The sequence below is a fragment of the Phragmites australis genome, chromosome 23, assembly GCF_958298935.1.
Source record: "Phragmites australis chromosome 23, lpPhrAust1.1, whole genome shotgun sequence".
Taxonomy (NCBI): Eukaryota; Viridiplantae; Streptophyta; class Magnoliopsida; order Poales; family Poaceae; genus Phragmites; species Phragmites australis.
Genome location: NC_084943.1, coordinates 1,761,175 through 1,780,225, shown reverse-complemented (window position 1 = coordinate 1,780,225; position 19,051 = coordinate 1,761,175). Strand labels below are relative to the sequence as shown.

The 19,051-nt window shown below is 39.6% G+C and overlaps 1 protein-coding gene across 1 annotated transcript; it reads right to left on the bottom strand.

The window, feature by feature from the left end:
• Positions 1–1,181: 1,181 nt before the first annotated feature.
• On the bottom strand, positions 1,182–17,992 carry LOC133906178 (ABC transporter G family member 1-like). Its single transcript, XM_062347984.1, has 8 exons — positions 17,444–17,992; positions 6,976–7,055; positions 5,823–6,287; positions 5,170–5,256; positions 4,963–5,091; positions 4,367–4,558; positions 4,042–4,128; positions 1,182–2,020 (listed from the first exon to the last, which is right to left on the bottom strand). The coding sequence occupies exons 1-8, from the start codon at positions 17,904–17,906 to the stop codon at positions 1,391–1,393; spliced, it is 2,133 nt and encodes a 710-aa protein (XP_062203968.1). The 5' UTR covers positions 17,907–17,992; the 3' UTR covers positions 1,182–1,390.
• Positions 17,993–19,051: the final 1,059 nt, after the last annotated feature.

The following is a 19,051-nucleotide window of genomic DNA, read 5'->3' as shown; positions in this document are numbered from 1 at the left end:
TCTCCCTTTGTAGAATGATCTCTAAGGAAGTGGTGTCGGATATCAATGTGCTTGGTTCGGGAGTATTGGTAGGGTTATTGGCTATCTTGATTGCACTTTTATTGTCATATAAGAGAGACACTTTGTTCATATGAATTTCATAATCTTTCAAAGTTTGCCTCATCTAAAGCAACTGAGCGCAACTATCCGTGGAAATATATTCCGCTTCGGCGGTAGATAGGGCTACGGAGTTTTGTTTCTTAGAAGACCATAACACTATAGACCTACCCAAGAATTGGCATATACCCGCATAATCCACATCGGAATATCCAATAATATCAAAGCTCGAACCTTTGGGATACCAAAGCCCTAGGTCTGGTGTATTAATAAGATATCTAAGAATTCTCTTAACGTCCACTAAGTGGCACTCTTTCGGAGCGGCTTGAAATCTTGCACAAATGCATACACTAAGCATAATATCGGGTCTATATGCACAAAGATAAAGCAAAGAGCCTATCATGGAGCAGTATACATTTTGATCAACGACTTTACCTTCATTATTAGGGTCAAGATGATCATTTGCTTGCATGGGATGTAAATGGGTTTGCCATTTTCTATGTCAAACTTCTTGAGCATATTCTTGATATACTTTGTTTAATATATGAACGTCACTTTCTTGAGTTGATGGACAACCATGTTTAGCACATAATTAAGATGCCAAATTTGCATCCCATGTAGCATGCACAATGGTAAACGAAAAATTACTGCTGCTAGCTAGGCTCTTGGATTTCTTCCAAGAGAGGTAAGATGATGCTCAATGCAGTACACGCGAGGTATTCCACATTGTCACTAGAGGAAGCCTCTACACATCTTTTTGCTAGGCATGACAAATTGACGATACATTGTGTGCTTCATGCTCCAGAACAAGAGATCGATATGCTGTTTTCTCGGTTGGGCATAGGTGAATTGTGCAGGATCATGGTCTGAGTAGACTTGAGCAGGGCAAAGAGTCGTTAAAAATGTTTAGGAGTGCAACTACAAGAGTATTTGGCCGAAATATGAGCATATTTACCTATTAATCCTATTAAATACTTGTGGTTTTCCTAAAAACAAATTGATGGTGCAAAAGTATCTCATGTACCAATGTGCCAGGATCCCTCAGCCACAGAGTGTCCGTGCAACAATAATCAAGCATATTGGGGTGTATCAAGCTAGGTTGTGCATTCAACATCTTATTTATTCGTAAATACACAATTCTTGTATTGTCTCACTGATTATCCCTAAAAAGAAGATACCATGCACCATTTCCTCTTAACGTAGCATGGTGGGATAACCAGATCTTTACGGTTAAGCATAAGTAGGCAAGAAAAATGCCAGAACAGTGTGAAAAAGAAACATACACGGACGGCGACTATCTAACACATCCCCGTTTGCCTCCCAATTTCGGTCTGACTTCCTCAGCGATCTTCACGATAGCAAAGAACATCATCCTGTATATCACCATCATTCCGAATAGGATGGCAAGGTTCACCCATTTGGAGTACCCCATCTCCACCTGCAACTTGTCCTTCAGGACCTGAATCCCACTGATGGTGACATTGGACTCGACGAGCTGATCACTTGGGAATGACAGTCCCATGAACTCATTCTTGTAGAACCCTTGTACCGCGTACTTGTGGAAGGAGATGTAGTAGCAAGGGTACTTCCATACGGGCTTCGGGAGCTCGTTGGGAAGGCGAAAAAAGCCGCCATTGAGCATCATCACTCCCTGCAACCCAGCTCCGACGATGATGCCCATGAGGAAGTCCGGAACAATGGCGGCAATGACCATCATCATGCTCTCAACCAGCAGGCAACACATGCAAAGGTTGATGACGAAGTAAGTGAAGTGATCCACGCCTTTTGTTAGCCCGGTGAGGTAGTACAGCATAGCGCCGGGCAATATGGCGATGACGGCCAAGTATGGGGTAGCTGAGAGGGTGTTTGAGATCACAAATTCTGCCACGCCGTAGTGTCCACTCAGCCTCTCCCTTCTGAATACCTGAAATAAGGGCGAAAATAGTGGTACAATAAGGTCATGATTTTGGAGATAAGATTTATGTGTCAAGTACTACGTGAAAAACAGATAAAATGGACACAAAATTAGTGACAAATCGTAATATGATCCGTCACTTATATTAAAGTGACGGGTCGTAATATGATCCATCACTGATAGCGACAGGTCATCCTAGACCATTCATAAGTGACGGGTTAAATTATGACTCGTCACTAATGACTAACTTATCAGTGACGGGTTATCCAAAAGAGTCATTAGTGATGGATAAATTTTGATCCGCCACTAATGACAAGTTTAGACCCATAAGAACAGATAAAGGAATCTTAGTTAGCCGATCATTAGATGTATTAGTTAATCAGTTTGATGAAATATTAGATGTATTAGCTCATCAACTCTTTAGTTTTTTACGTAGTTGTGACATGTCTAATATATCCTTCATAATGTATCAATTATAAATCTACATAGTATTAATTAAAAATAATAACTATATAATTTCATGTATCCAATAGTGAAATTTGCATTGATTTGCAAACCATAAAATGTGTAGTAAAATGGTAAAAGCAAATATCATTTTTCTAAATCAATTTGATTTATAGTAGTGTATTCACAAATATTTTTATTTTTATTTATTTTTTCTCTTATTTTTTCTCACCTCACAAACATTAGAATAGGAACCATTATATATTTTTGCTCAAGTTTGATGTAAGGAATGGCGGCTATAGACACAAATGTGTGTTTCAAAAATGGTGCAAAAACTTTCGGAGGCGAGAACTCAATCTTCCAAACCGTTTTTAGCCTCAAAAAATTCGCCAAACCTAACAAAGTCGGGAGGAAATAGATGTAATTTTTTCTGTAGATGTTTGTAGAATCAAAAAACGTCAAAATCAAAATCCGTATACAAAAGTTATGCCCGTTTAACCGAAAACACTTCGAATCAACTGGTTTATGTGTCTATTGTACAAAGGTCAAAAGTGACGGGTCATAACTGTGACCCGTCACTTTTTGACTAAGTTACAAGTCAAAAAGGTTAAAAAGATAAAATATCCTACTTCCTTTAATATCTAAGTGAGGGTGAAGTGGTAAAGTGGAGACGTGCGTGAGGGTAGGTCGTGAGTTCGATTTTCACGGTATGCTTATTATGAAAACAACTTAAAAATAGCAAGAAACATGTGACGAGTGGTGATGGCTCTGAGATGGGTTGATACGGATGAAATTTTTTTTTTTGACTTTTTTCGTATCAAAAAGCGCGAAAATTGTTCATCAGTTGTAAGTGACGGGTCACAGTTATGACCTGTCACTTATGAAGGTTATAAGTGACAGGTTAAGTTTTGACTCGTCACCAATAACCTCATTGGTGACGATGGGTCCTTACCTATCACTTATGACTGGTCATCAGTGACACGTTCGGAGTAACAGGTACAGGACCCGTCACCAATGGTAATTATGCCTGTCACTTTTGAGTTTTTTTCACGTAGTGAAGAACACAATAGTAAAAGATATAAATTTTATTTTTTTCCCTTTGGTCATTAAAAAAATACCGTTTTGGTTAAAGTTTGTTCAAACTTTTAAAACTTTGACTAATAATAGATTTTTAAATATTGAGGTTGTAAACCTTAAAATAATATATGTAGATTTATTTTTAAAATGCTTTCATAGTATCACAAATTTATTAGATTTTATAAACATATCTTAATAGAAAATAGTTCAAAACTATACATGGAAGACCATGTCTTGTTAAAAAGTCGTGTATTTATGACAAAAAGAATATTTAGCTTAACTAAGTACTCATGAAAGATAAAATATAGCATTTCATATTGCAAAATAGATCTCGTAGGTTTATATGTTGGCTCCTCCAACTAGAATTTTCTTCCAAATCTTAAAAAGGAAAAACATTAACTAATATTGTTTGTTTATTCATATATAATGCCACAATAATATTGCCATGAAATCTTGAGTAAAACTATATTCAGCAATATTAAAGCCACTTTCAACAGAGACAAGTCAACCTTTATGTCCTCTACAAAAGAAGGGAATCCTCCAATGGTCATGAACGTTAAAAGCGCAGTAGTATACATTATTACTTCACATCGAGTCTGCAAAAATTAGCAGAAATTATCAGTGTTACAGATATATATTTCCTCCGTCTCAAAATGAATGATGTTTTAGCCTCTTCTCCTGTAATGAATATTATCAATAGTAGATAAGATGATCATTTTATCTTTCATCTTAATACTCATACTTAACCCTAAAACATCGTCTATTTTAAGACGGAATGAGTATAAGTTACTGCAGTCTTATATTTCACTACATAAATCACGTTGATCAGTTTACCTGGATAGAACTATAACCATAACCAACTTTGTAGAAGATAGTGCCGAGACAAATGCCAATGCCCATATAGACCGCCAAGCGCATCCAGTAGTATCCGATGTCCCTGTGCATATTCAAGAATGACCTTCTCGTGAGCACAAGGAGCTTTGTAGAAAAGCTTGCTTGCCCTCTCCTTTTAAATAAAGCTCCATCCTGTTATATAGCACATATCATGTTACAAGTATTTTACCATCACCGTATGTCCGTAATGATACTTGTTTATCCACATTATTTTTTTCATTTACAAAATATTCTAACCAAATTACTCCCTCTAGTTGCAAATATAGATTGTTTTAGTCTCCTCAACTATTCTATAAATATAAGCCATTCTCGAACTTCTATGTATTTGTTTCTCTTTTGTTCTCGTCTTGCTCTTGTTTAATAAATGCTACCGCTTTCACAAATGAATGAGTTATCTTTTTTAATATAAAATAAATGAAGGGTAACAAGATCATTTGATCTACTTTTTTAATTCTTGTGCACAAGTCTAAAACGATCTACATTTGCAATCAGAGGGAGTGTCATCTTATTTGGTCATGGAAGTGAATTCGACTTACTATGTGTTTCATCTCAACTATTTGGCCTGTTGTTTTTTCTGAATAATTGGACGATTTATATGCACTTGTGAGAATGTCTATTGCTTCAGCCGCCATTTTTCTGTTAGCTTTAGAACTTCCGACAGTTTCCTACATATAAGATCATATTAGATAGCAAGTAGAAAACGAAATCATATTGAGTATGTAAAAAGTTACAGGAATATATACCTCATCAAAATCTTTGTTGATTGTTCTCAGAAAGTGGTCAGATGGGCTTCTCAGATGTGGACATGGGAAGCCGTTCGAAGTGAAGAACTGCAACGAATGAATTAAGCACTTGTGACTAGAAGCTTCTGTAATCACATTTCCAGATTGAATTCATAAACTTCAAACCATGATCTTATATACGGTGGCAGGATAAACATTAGATATAGGAACCATATAATTTGAATATACCTTAACCTCCTATTACAAGTAAATTACTCTTTACTGTAATTTTTAAAACTATTGTTTACAAACTTCATGATGCTCTCCTATTCTTTCATATTTTTATGTTCTTCTATTTTCCTGCCAAGTCCAAAATATTGAAAAACTTTTCACGACAAATTAATCCAACACTAAGTAAATTATAAAATCATCTAACGGCAAGGCTTGATTCAGATAATAGTCCACTGGTAGATTGGACGATGGCTCTGTTCTGACAAGAGTTTGGTTCGTTTTCGAGACGAAACAGTGGGTCATACTGCAGAACTAGAGAAACGAAATAAAAATTCACACACCAACAATGCTGCAATACATTTGCCTTAATTCATGCAAAAGCAAAAAATTGAATTGAGAAAAGAGTGAAGAAATTAATGGCCACAGGAAGATGAAAGGGTCACCTCGGTGGCATCAGAGAGTGTCCCAAAGAACACGGTCCTCCCAGAGGCGAGCAAGCAGAGCCTGTGGAAGAGCTCGAAGACGTCGCCGCTGGGCTGGTGCACGGCAGCGACGACCGTCATGCCCTCCTGGGTGGCGATCCGCGCGATGTGGCTCATGACGTGGTAGGAGGCGGCGCTGTCCAGCCCGCTGGTGGGCTCGTCGAGGAAGAGCAGCCGCGGCCGCGTGAGCATCTCGATGCAGATGCTCACCCGCTTCCTCTGCCCGCCACTGATGCCCTTGGTGATCCGCCCGCCGATGCGCGTGTCGATGGCGTCGCCGAGCCCCATCTCCCTGATCACCCGCTCCGCGTGCGCTCGCTTCTCCGACGCCGGCATCGTGTCCGGCAGCTGCAGCTGCGCCGAATAGCACACGGCCTCGCGCACCGACAGCGTCGACATGAGCACGTTGTCTTGGGTCACGTATGCCTTGAGGAGTTGCATGCATGCATGCATGCATGGGCAGCTTGTAAGGTCCAAATTACCACAGGAATTTCGATCTCAGTAAAGAAAATTTTCCGGTGGCCTTGGTTACCGTACCGGATGAAGTTTCAGATTTTCCGGATGAGATTATCAAACAATTTTTTAAGTTTGGAGCAAATTTAGAGCAAACTGGCTATATTTGACCAGATAATTTTAACCTGTGGTGAACTTGAGAAACCAGATTTGCAGGTGGTAACCAGCCAAGAACGAAATCCATGGATTACCATATATACTATCTTTGGTCCATTATTATGTAGAGTTCGTCCAGTTAAACATTTTAAGTTTGAGCATCAAAAGCTATATTAACTGGTCAGATGAAAATCCACATAACTAGTTTAGTTGTTTAAAGTACTTGATAATATAATAATAATTGAACTTCTAATATTAATAAAGGTTACGAAAAGTAACGTTCAAAATTTTATCTAGAAGATCATGAGGAGTTTAAAATAATGTCAAATAAAACAGAACAAATAGAGTGTCGGAGAGACGACTAAGAATTACTAGACACATTGGAGAGGGTGCCTCTTTTTTTCTTTTTATTATTGAAGCATATATAGGAGAGGTGGTGAAAACCACCATTAATTGTTATGAAAACGTAGCTACCGGATTTTGAGATAGATAATTTTTGTCTTACTGAGGTTCCGTAGGCAAGCTTCTCCTGCCGGCCATTGATTAAAATCAACCCGGTTTTATTCATGCCGGGCCCTAACCTTCCTGCAGTGCAACAGAAACGTCAATGTGGTCAAAACCTGGGACAGTACCAGTTCACTAGATGATTTAGCATCAACACTAAAAGCTGGAGAAAAGAATTCGCAATGTCTAACAGCCACTTACTTTCAATTTTGAAGAAATCAAAATGAAGGAGACAGATCCATGTATTCTAAGTACACAGAGGTTAAGATTAGAGTTTTAAGCTCATCCCTCACTATATTCCATATTTCTGAAGAATAATGTTAGGCTTGGAAAGAGACTTCCATGTGTTTTTGACAAGTAGTTAATGCTCTCAAATTTTCTTTTGCTTCTATATATGCTATTGCACAACGAGAAAAAGGTTCATAAATAATTTGCTTTGAGGATATTGCCGACAACGATGGATCATCCACCACTAAAAAAAATGTCATCACACCGGTTTTAGAACCAACATTAATAAAATTATCACTGCTAGTTTGTGTTATAAATCGGCAGTGATAATCGGTCCAAAATTCGATGTTTTTGAAACCAATTTTTTTAAAAAATAATTTTGACCCCCGACCAGCCCCTCTAGACTATGCACAGTCGTAACTCACAAGTCACGCAGTCGTAACTCGCAAGTCACAATTTTTTTGTGTGAATTATACATGCATGTGTGCAGTTCATCGGAGTCCAAAACGGGATATCTCACCTTAAGCGTAGCCTTCTTACCATCTCACCTATCTCTGATTGCTGAGAGCAATATGATATATTTTTCTTTTAACCCTTGTTAACTGAAAGTTATGACGATTATTTGGATAGCAAAATGACTTTATATGAAAAAGTTGTCAACTACAGAGTTGTAGATCTCATCGAAAACTACAATATTCATATAAAGTTTGTCTCCATCTGACAATTATTTAGACATCAAAATAACTTGTTATGTAATATTCAGTAAAACAGTCGTAACTTTTACATACTGACAAGGATATCGCTCATTCGAATACATACAAGATGAATTCGTTCCTCACTATTCATACTTTATTCGTAAATAATAGGATGCTACTAAATTTTTGTGTTATTTTGTTGCTTAGGAACATAGGAGAAGCATCGTAACCTCACTTGGACGTCATCCCTCGAAGTACAAGTCTATTCGGACTCAAATTGAGTCATAGTCGGATTCCAAAGTCTACTCAGAGTTTTAGGATAATACGTTAATAAAATAGGTATAACTTTCACATACGAAGTTCAATTGAGATGTTCTTGAATTTACTGGAAAGCTTATGATGAGACCTTTTCAATGAATCTAGTCGCATCCTTAGATTCGTTAGGAATTAGAGTCCTTGAAATAATCTATGTCACCATTTTACACCTTATCGGGTCTTGTAAGTATGTTAAGGTCAAAGTTCAGATTGTGTACGCCTCTCTCCATAGTCGTATAACCATAGGTCAACCTCCTCACGTCATATATATAGTAGTCGTCATAGTTTAGGTGTGAGTTTTGCTTAGATTATTCTGTTTTCAACAGTTTCGTATTATATCAGTTTGTGGAACCTCAACTTCGAGCTCTTCATTAGTAATTAGCAATATTCAGATTGTATTGACTATGTTATTGCTTGTGTTCTCGATTCAATTGCAAGAAAAGACTTCTTAGTGAAGTCAACTGCGTTTTAACATAGTTGATAAACATTGAGTAGTAGTATAGCAGTTGAGAGTATTCTCGATCTATTCTGGTTAAAGCATTTGGATCTTCAACGTTGAAACTCCACCAAATCGACTTATCATATTATATTTTGAAAGATTGGGTAATACTCCCAACACATACGGAGTCCAATTTCGATGTGCGACCTCTACTTTTGAAGCTAATGAGTAAGCGCATCTAAAACAATACAAGTTGGTACCTTTCTTGATCCCAGAAAAGGCTCAGAAAATTATCGACAAGACCTCTAAAGTTTTTGTCAAAAATTTAACTTCTCCAATTTGCTTGAATTTTTTGAGACATAGTGCTACATCTAAAAGTTTGTGTTGCGCATATGTTTCATCAATCCACGCTGCAAAACTCGTGATAAAATATTTAAAGTTACAGTTTTCAACTCTGTGACCTTATGTGTAGCTTTTTCAATCATTCCTACGAGTGTTACACCAGATCTAACAATTTATTTTGTGGTTCACTGCGTGATTTTTCTGACTTTTTCTGCATAAATCTTTGGACGATTATTTGGGATATTATATGGCTTCAAATGAAAACGTTATCAACTACAAAGTTATAGATCTTAATTGAGAGCTATAAAAAGTTTATCTTCATTCAACTCTGTATGAAGAAGTTATGACTTTTTGAAGATGTGTTGATTTTATTATCACTGCCGGTGCATGATTCAAACCGACAGATAATCAAATATCACAGCCGATTCATATAATCAAGTATATAATGAACCAATAGTGATAGTATCACCGTCGGTTTTTTAATTAAACTAGCAATGATAAAAAAAATCAGCAGTGATACTTTATCACTACTGGTTATTTCCAAATCAACAGTGAAAATAGGACACGGATAATCCTTTTTTTAGTAGTAATCTGGAAAAAAAAAATCCATAGATGTGTCCCACCAGCAACAGCCAACAAGGTTGCCTGAAGGGACAATTTGAAACAAGAATGCGGCAAAGTTTCTTCTAGTCGGCCTTGGCGCAGAACAGGTTGCAATCAGGATTAACATGACAACTTTTTTTCTTAGCACATGTTTTGCGTTGAGGCTATCATTCATGAGATGCCTGGGGAACCATTCAGTTTTGGCATGAACATTTGCCTTTACAACCCCAAAGCAAGGGTTCGTTAACTTCTACGCCCTGGAAGATCAACTAATAAAAGCGAATGGATGGTTATATCTAATCCCTTGGAATTATCGCATGATGTTGAGCTTAATTCATAGCTTTGTCTGGTATTATTAGTGGACTATGTAATAATCTCATTTCACTTTGGAACCGATTTCACGTGTTTTTGGTGTTTGGCTATTTCTAAACCAAGTTGAAAAATGAAGATATTGTTGCGTTCCAGGTAACATGACCGATGAAATTTCTTAGACTGTTTTCAAACAGAATACTACGAGGCACGTGCCCTTTTTATTACTTAGAGGCTCGCAAAAGACATGATCAACTTGTCGACTATCAACGCCGCATTAGCCATGCATGACCTTATAATGCACCCACCGTATCAGCATCGTTGGGAGAAAATAAGTTGAGATGTACCTTGTTTTATTTGGTATGATAAGTGATTGATTTATATGTTGATTTGGTTTGTTATTTTGCTCGAGTTTATATTTATAGCTAACTAAAATTGGAGTGGAGTTATTGTCTCGGGTGCAGGCAATTTTCACTCACCGGATAGTCCGGTGTGAGGATCTTTTGACTTCACCGGATATTCTAGTGTTTGGTAGATATGAGCACCGGAACATTTTTGGCTCTGAGGCATAAATGAAGTTGAGCACCGGATTGTTCAGTGCTTGGGTCAGAGAGCGCCAGACTAACCGCTGCAGAAGTAAAGTTTTTTGGCCAGAATTAGATGAATACGTCGGATGATCCGGTGTTGGCAATGGGTGCACACTGGACTAATATTTTTAGAAAGGTTGCAAACTGAGTTTCAGTGGAGATGTATTCACCGGATGGTCCGGTGATGAGAATGGTTGAACACCAAAGGATTCACCAGAGTATATTTTCTAGAGAGCAGTTTTTCTAGAGCAGAAAAGAAGTTGAAGGCGTCGAATGGTCCGGTGCTGGCAGTGTGAGCACTGGGTGTGGTCGTCGGACTAATGTTTCCAGAGAGGTATGCAAACCGGACTCCAATGAAATTGTACTCACCGGATGGTCCGGTGTTGCACTAGTGTGAACGCCGGACCATTCGGTGTTCATATTTTTGTTACGTCTTGTCACATCCTAAATTCTTAATCACGCATTTAAGAAAAACCATGCTTCTTAATCATTATGCTTAAATTTTGTATAATGGTAATCCAGAGCGCTAATGCACTTCGTTAAAAATCATTTGGATAAGAGAAAGAAAATTAGGGGAGAAAATAATTGAAGTTGCATTGGAAATACCCATTTTCTCTAACATGTGGGCCCCACATGTGGCCCCACACCTCACCCACTCCCTCTCTCAAGTGGGCAGCACCCCACCTGCCCTCTCTCTCTCCTCCCCTCACTCCACACGCCCACCCAAGCTGTTGTAGCAGCAGCTCTCCTCCCTCTCTCCCTCTCCCACTCAAGCACTCTCTCTTTTCTTCTAAAATCCGAGCTCAAGTCGAGGATTCAAGGTATGCATGTGGTACCATTGCATTATCTAGCTCATGAGCTACTTGTCTATCCAATCCATTTTCGTTTTTGTGAAAGAATCGAGTAGTTCTTGAAGTTCTTGGCGTTCTTGAGCTTTTTGGAGCAAAAATGGAGTTTTAGTCGAATCTGAGCTCTAGAGTCATGTTGGTAGTTGATAAGCAAGTTCTATTACCCTTGGACTATCCCTAACATGCCCCCTTTAGGCTTGAAAAAGATCACAACTCGAATCAACCAAAAATCCACTCGAGAACAACTTTTCTGGGCTGACTCGGATACTCTGGACTCACCCGGATACTCCAGGTTCAACAGACTTTGTCTGTTGGATTGTGTTCAAAATTGGTTAGGGTTTAGGGTGAGAGATTGATTTAGAACCTTTTCGATAGGGCATATGCACGTTTGTGTAGCACAGATTTGTAAAATGTGTCAAATCACCCGAAGGAAAAATCGTGAAGAACCTAAGTCTGTATCACTCGAATAATCCAGACAAACCCGGAGACTCCGGGTAGTTATGTGATCGTGTAGCCGAGAGCTTCGTTCGGAACCTCACTCGAAGTGTCCGGTACATCCTGGATAGTCCGGACCAACCTGGAGGTTCCGAGTCAAGTTAGAATAATGCTAACCGAGAGCCTTCACCAGAGGATGAGCCGGATACTCCGAAACCCGGATATTTCGGATTCACCCGGATACTCTGGGCCAGTCAAATAAAATGTAGTAACCAAGCACCTCTTCCGGAGGGTCACCCAGAGGGTCACCCGGAGGGTCCGAGCCCGGATACTCCAGATGGCTGGTAATTTTCGGATTTCATTTAGATCGTTTGGTATTACATTGATTCGCATATCTTGTACTTCTAGCATGTTGTTAAGCTTTGTGGCATACCCTTTTGCACTTCATTCATACTCATTTGCATTACACGCGTTGATACTTTTTAGAGATCACCAATCCATCAATCCCGGAGGCCGAGGGCGATCCCGAGCCGTCCCACCTGTTTGAACCAGTGCATCCAGGCAAGCAACTAAGTATATTGATCCCTCTTGTGTAATTGGATAAGTTTAAAATTGATGAAATATGCTTATGTATGTATGCATATTTAGTGAGTCAGTGTCGGGTAACAATTGGTAAAATCTATGCCGATTGCATTCTTCTACCTTGAATACTTGTGTATTACATTCCTGGTAACCTTGAGATGTTGTCAATGTCTAGATATGAGTTGGACTTATATGCTTAGCCATGCTTAGGTCATTCGGTAGAAGTCAAATGACGGCGCATCTTGTTATTCGCGAGCATAGGACCTTCTTATGATTACATACATTTGTTGAGGTTGAGATGGTTGTATGAGTGGTGAGTATGAGACGAGGTGTGGGCGGTGCTAGGATGGTGTTTTGTCTTGCCCGGATGTGGAGTTCCCCTAGGTAGGTCGGTAGAGGAAAACCGGACACCGTAGACCGCTTTGCGCCGGTTAAGCACTGATCGTCGGTGTTGCTGGCTTTAGCACTTACCTTACTCACCACATGCCGATCTAATGGTAAGGCGAGCTGAATACCTTCGCAGCTGTGGCTTTTTGGGCTTGGACATCGACGATGTGAGCGGGTGGGCTTGTAGCGGTACTAGTTTGCTCCGGGAGTAGTTCTAATACCGCCGCGCCGAGCAATGCATGATACAAATGGTTAGGGCTGTTTAGAAAAGGTTGTCACGAGTACCCCTGTGTGCACTTTGGCCAGTGGCACAAGACGAATGGTCCTCGTGTTGTGTGAGTCCAGAAGTATCCCTCTGCAGGGTGTATAAACAGTTTGAATTGCCGCGCTCTCGATCATTAGCATGCTTCTGTCCATCTGCATCGGTCGTAGAGTTCCAAGTATGATTTGTGGTTCAATATGTGGGAGATGGTGATGTTGGTTCTTGTTACTTATTGATATACATATTGTTTACAGTTACACTTGTTCAGTTATCAGTTGCAGGGTAGTTTTTATATGTTTTGGTTAAAGTTCAGTCGCTCACACATATGTCTAGGATGCTTAGTGCATATGTTTTACCTAACCTATGGCTCATCCTAGCTGATGATCAATGCATAATCTTTGAAGTCGAGCTATGTATATGTGCTCTATATGGTTTAAGTCTTGCGAGTACCTTCGTACTCATGCTTGCGCTTTCAGATACTCCTGTTGTTGGAGAAGAAGCTGTTTGACTACTTTGTGCCTGCCGATCAGGGTAGCGGGCAAGAGTAGTGCATCCTACTCTGAAGGTGGCGTTTTGAGACGGTGCCTAAGGGCATGTGGCGCCATCGTCTTTTATTGTTCATAAGTTTATCTTTCTGCTGGGTAGTTCTTTTGTGGTTATGAGTTGAGGGGTTTTGTCTCCTCCTAACTCGCTTTTGTTATAAATTGTTGAAATCGATTGCATGCTTAATACTTGTAATATAAATTTTTATTACTCGCTCTTTATTAAGCTATGTTGTGGTGTACATATTGGAAGGCATGTGTTTCGATCCTTGGGCACAAAACACGTGTCGGGACTACCGGATGATATTCTGGTTAATCATCGAGGTTGTGATTATGAATAATGATCCTCCTAGTGATTAATTAGAATATTATTTGGACGGTTCCCCCACATGCCTAATTTTTTTCAACTTGATTTTGATTTGTACTAACATGTGATGAAGTTATATGATTCTGGATATGCATGTTTGCTTGTCTCATGGTGTACAGGTGATAGATACAACTTGGTGGTCGATAGTGGGTGATCGAGGCTAAGAGGAGTGCTTGGTGCTGGACGATCAAGGAGGCCAGGAAGAGTCAAGAATGATCCTAGCGATATACGTGGATGTTAAGCAAGGCAAGAGATGAATATCGATGAAGGCGGTGTGTTGACAAAGTCAAGCGAAGGGGATACCGGTGTAAGTGACAAGGCGGCCCGAGGGAGCGGAAGAGACTTTGCCAGCGGTCAAGATCACAAGACGGAGGACACATGTTACCATCGGAAGACTTGCTTGAGGTCGAAGCAAGCAGTTGTGAATCACACCTTAAGAAGTATGCGGGTCGGTTTCTCGGTTTGGCCACAAAACCGTTGGCGGATGGAGTGCACGTGGCATCATCGCGAAGCTTGCATCGAGGCGAAGCTACGTTATGAAGGCCCCATGGTCGTCTGATAGATGGAGGAGAAAATGAACTAAAATACCTCCGATGGTAGGTAGAAATGTACTTTAAAAGAGAGGTATTTTGAAAATAATTAAGAAAACTTAGAGTCAAAATTCCTAAACTATAAATAGAGAGGTTTTGCTGGTTGGAAAATAACCCCTTTGAGCCATCCATATGATAGACTTGTGCTAGTGTTTTAGATGAGAGGGAGAAGAGTGCTTAGTATTTGTAATATGTGAGAGTTTTGAAAGATAAATCTGTGTAAGCCATCTAAAATAAAGCTAACATATTTGAGTAATAAAGTTTAAGTTTTTACATATACTTAAATTCTCTTCCTTCTAATGTTTTTCTATTATTTCCCTTGCAAGTTTGCAAGCCCTTGTATTTTATTATTGATTTTCACTCTTCTTTTTAGCTGAAATTTTAACACTTTGGTAAGTTGTTTTTCTCGATGCTAGAAGCATAGAATTCACATACACATGCATATGTAATGGGGTCTTAAATTTCCTTACTTTTAGACTGTCATCTCGTCTTTGTTTCGTTCATTTTTAAAGTTGCGAGCATTTGAGCACAAAGATATATGAAATGGTTTTGAATCAAACATATAGTTTATATCTCATTCGTTGAGTCATATTACTTTGAAACTTTTTATCTTATTTTGTTTCTCTAAGTATTTTACTTCGGCTAAAGATTTATGATACGTTAAGTTATTAAAAATAAGAAAAAATTATCTATTTCACGAGAAATGGTTGAGCATCTACTTTCGGTGAAACTAGTTGCTGAAAGACATTCTGATGTGTGTTGTATATGTACTGTAGCAAATCGGAGTACGATTTCGGCCTACATCCATGAGAGGGCCAGCACGTAGCAAAAGAAATGACACGCAAACACACAGAGTATGGGCACGGTATGGCCGTACTAATGCACTTCATCTTCGTTAGTTATTTGGACTTCAAGAAGATCTATGACATATATTATCGGGCCTAGATTTCTAGGGCTCTTATGGTCCTGGGTACTGTATTTAGACTTCAAGAAAATCTATGACATATATTATCGGGCCTAGATTTCTAGGGCTCTTATGTCCTTGGTACTGTGGCTACTGTAGCAGTGGGCTTCGCATATGTGTACATATAGATATACGGCTACATATATATACACGTATATATATGTATGTATATATGTATACATATATGTATATTTACATATATAATATCATTTTATTTTCGGGAAATTTAAAAAATATCGACAGGAATATTAGTTATATTGATAAATCGACTGAAATAATCTAAAATGCAAAGAAAAATATATAAAACTCAAAAAATATGAAACAAATTTTCTTAGTTTCGTATTACTGTTATCTACATGCTAAAATTATGTGCATGCATAAAAGTACTATTATTTTTTCTATAATTAAATGAATATATTAAATATTAATAAATTTATAAATAAATATTGAGATATTCTAAATTGATGAACCTAATTTTTTAATCTTTTTTTATTATACGCTATGAAAAAAAAATGTGGCGTAAGGGCATCAATCAGCCTAGTATATATTGGGGGGCCCTGGTGTGAATGGGAACGTGACGGTTTTAATTTTTGGAACTGTGCGCGCACAGAAGCTTTCTGCTGCAGCGTTCACGTACGCGCTTCTGCTTGGGAGATCGAGTAGGCACGATCGCAGCTTTAATGCAGGTCAAGCAAAAGTTGCTTCGGGACCATTAATTGGACGGCAGCACCAATGATATGATTCCATTAATGATTCTATGAATGATCAAATGATCTACACCATCTATTTTTTTAAGAAAAACAGTTGCACCGTAACCGTCCATCTATTGTTTCCAGAAAGAGTTACACCATGCAATATTTATTTAAATCGTATAAAGCTAGATACAAAATATCAGTACTATAGGTATGTACCAATACGTACATGTATATGAGTATATATCATGGTTAAAATACTCACATCACCATCCCTATAAAAAATTAATAAAAAAGTACCATTTCCAGCTTTTATACTAACTGGAAGTTAAGTCGTGAAGGATATATACAGGTTCCATAACCAGCCATCTAGCCAACTATAATGATGCATTCTCCTGTGCCGGTCTTAGTTGTGGACCCGAATTGAATCGGCTGCATTAACGAGGGATTAATGCATAGAACTACTATTTTAATAGTGAACAAGTTTACTACTACAATACTCTACATCAATCAAACACAAGTACTGTTACAACAGTAACTGGATACGCTGTGCGCTCGTTTGCTACTGTTGCATTTGTGCTGTGGCAGTCGCCTGGAGAACTGGTTTTGATGGTGCGGCGATAGTGTGATCCTACCATTTCACGATAGAGAAATCTCAATTCATCATTGTTAGGTAACGGGGACGGCGATGGCGTGATCCTATTATAAAGGCTGTTCATTCTCTATCGTTACCACTTCACTATAGAGAACCTTAATCTCTTAGTTGTAGGCATCATTCCCAGGCAACGGGGCATTGCCGTCCCAAAGTACATATATGCATCTATTTTTTTTTAAAAAAAAATAACTATATATCAAATGTAATTATTGTAGATATCGAGAATATACGAATAGAATAGTGAGACTACTAATTAGGAGTCGATCCTAATTCTCGCAAAAAATTACTGTAGATCTCAATAGTTGTTAAAATTTTAAATTACATGATGTATTCCTACTAAATAGATAATGTATATTTGATTAGTCTTTTCTCACCACCACGCTTCACATCATTATGATTATCAAATAAATGTTTGAGCTATGTATATTTATTGTTAAAATGTTGGATCCGTCATTGATTGAGTGGGCGCTTAACCGATCTTACGGTGTGTGTTGCTTAACTCTCGTCACAGTGTCAAAGTTTCGATTCCAAATTAGTTGCTGATCGTTTGCACGTCATCGTCCTAAAACGCATGGGCTAATTGCATGCATGCATGAGATGAGATTGGGAGTTGATGAGGCGACGAACCTGCGAGGGTGTCGAGGAGCGTCGTTTTGCCGCACCCGGACGGGCCCATAATCGCCAGCACCTCCCCAGGCTGCGCGTACCCGCTGATCCCGTCCAGGATCTCTACCGCCGGCGCACCGCCGGCCACCGTCACGCGCACGTCCTCCCACGTCAGGAACACCATGGGGTCCGTGTCAACGTCCGCGCCGCCCACCGCCATGCCCGCGGCCGGCACCAGCTCACATCCCGACCCGTGAGTACAGGCGCCGCTGTCGCCGGCTGCTCCTGCTCCGTTTGACGTCGGAGTAGCGTGCCTGCCGCCGCTAGCCCACGAGAAGATGCTTCCGAACGACCAGCCAGTGCCAGTTGCGCTGCCGCGGCCGGTCCGTGCGTCCGGGGTGCCGCCGCTGGCCCCCCAGCGCCAGAGCGGCCGCGACGGGCTCGGCGTCGGCGCCCACCGCGGCAACGGCGACGTGGCCGCCATGGCTAGCTCTACGTTTGTGTCTGTGCTTGGCGACGAGCTTTGCAGTCTTCACCACCCAGGAGTGTCGACCTTGGCCTGGCGCGGTTTAATAGCCACGGCAATGGGCAGGCGACACGTAGGAGACGTTGCTGTGCCTTACGGAAAACCCCAAAAAAATCAAGCGACACGTACCAAACTCTCGTTATGGTCCACGAGTAACAATGGGGGTCAAGAAAATTTGTTGTTAGATGGGGCTCGGAGCTTCTGCATTAAATCGGTCAGAATCGAGATAGGATCGTCAGGATCGGGGAGACAACGGCAGCGCACATGCAGGCGCTACCCGTCGGAGACGCGGGACGGGAGAGCGTTGCTATCGAGCTCATAGTGAATGCGATTCAGCAGAGCTCATAGTGGATATGCATTCTGTGCCGACCGCCCGCCGAATTAGGTCCATGTAACAATTGAATAACCATGACTCCGAAAACTCTGAAATAAGTAGAGTATAATTGTGAAGAATTGTTGAGAGATTCGATTCAAAATTTGAAAAGCCAATATACAAAGTAAACCAAAACAGTGATAGACGAAGTGTTTGCCTTTTGAGAAGGTGTAATCCTCAAAATTAACTTTGAGAAGGCATACATCAAAGTAAAATAGCTTTTCTTGCTATAGTCTCTTCGAATGAAAGACTTTTCGATTAAATGATGCACATTGGTGGAAAGCTCCATTTTTGGAGTAGCATGACTATAAAAATCAACCAAAAAACTGATCATTACTTAAAAAAAGGGTCTACATCAAGGTGATTTGCTCTCTCCGATTATGTTTAATATTGTCGTAGATATGTTAGCAATACTGATTGAGAGGGCTACAAAAGTCATCCAAGTAGAAGGAGTTGTACCTCACTTGGTAGAAAGTGGGCTATCAATCCTTCAATATGCCAACGACATGATCATATTTATGGATGATGACCTGAAAAAAAAAGCCAAAACTATAAAGCTTTTACTTTGTGCACTCGAGAAACTTTTAGGGTTAAAGATAAACTTATATAAAAATAAATTATTTTTCTTTGGAGCGGCTCAAGACCAGGTGTCACGTCCCGAAACCGTAATCATATAATTAAACATAACCATATATCATAAGCATCGTGTTTAACTTTGAGAAATTTTATT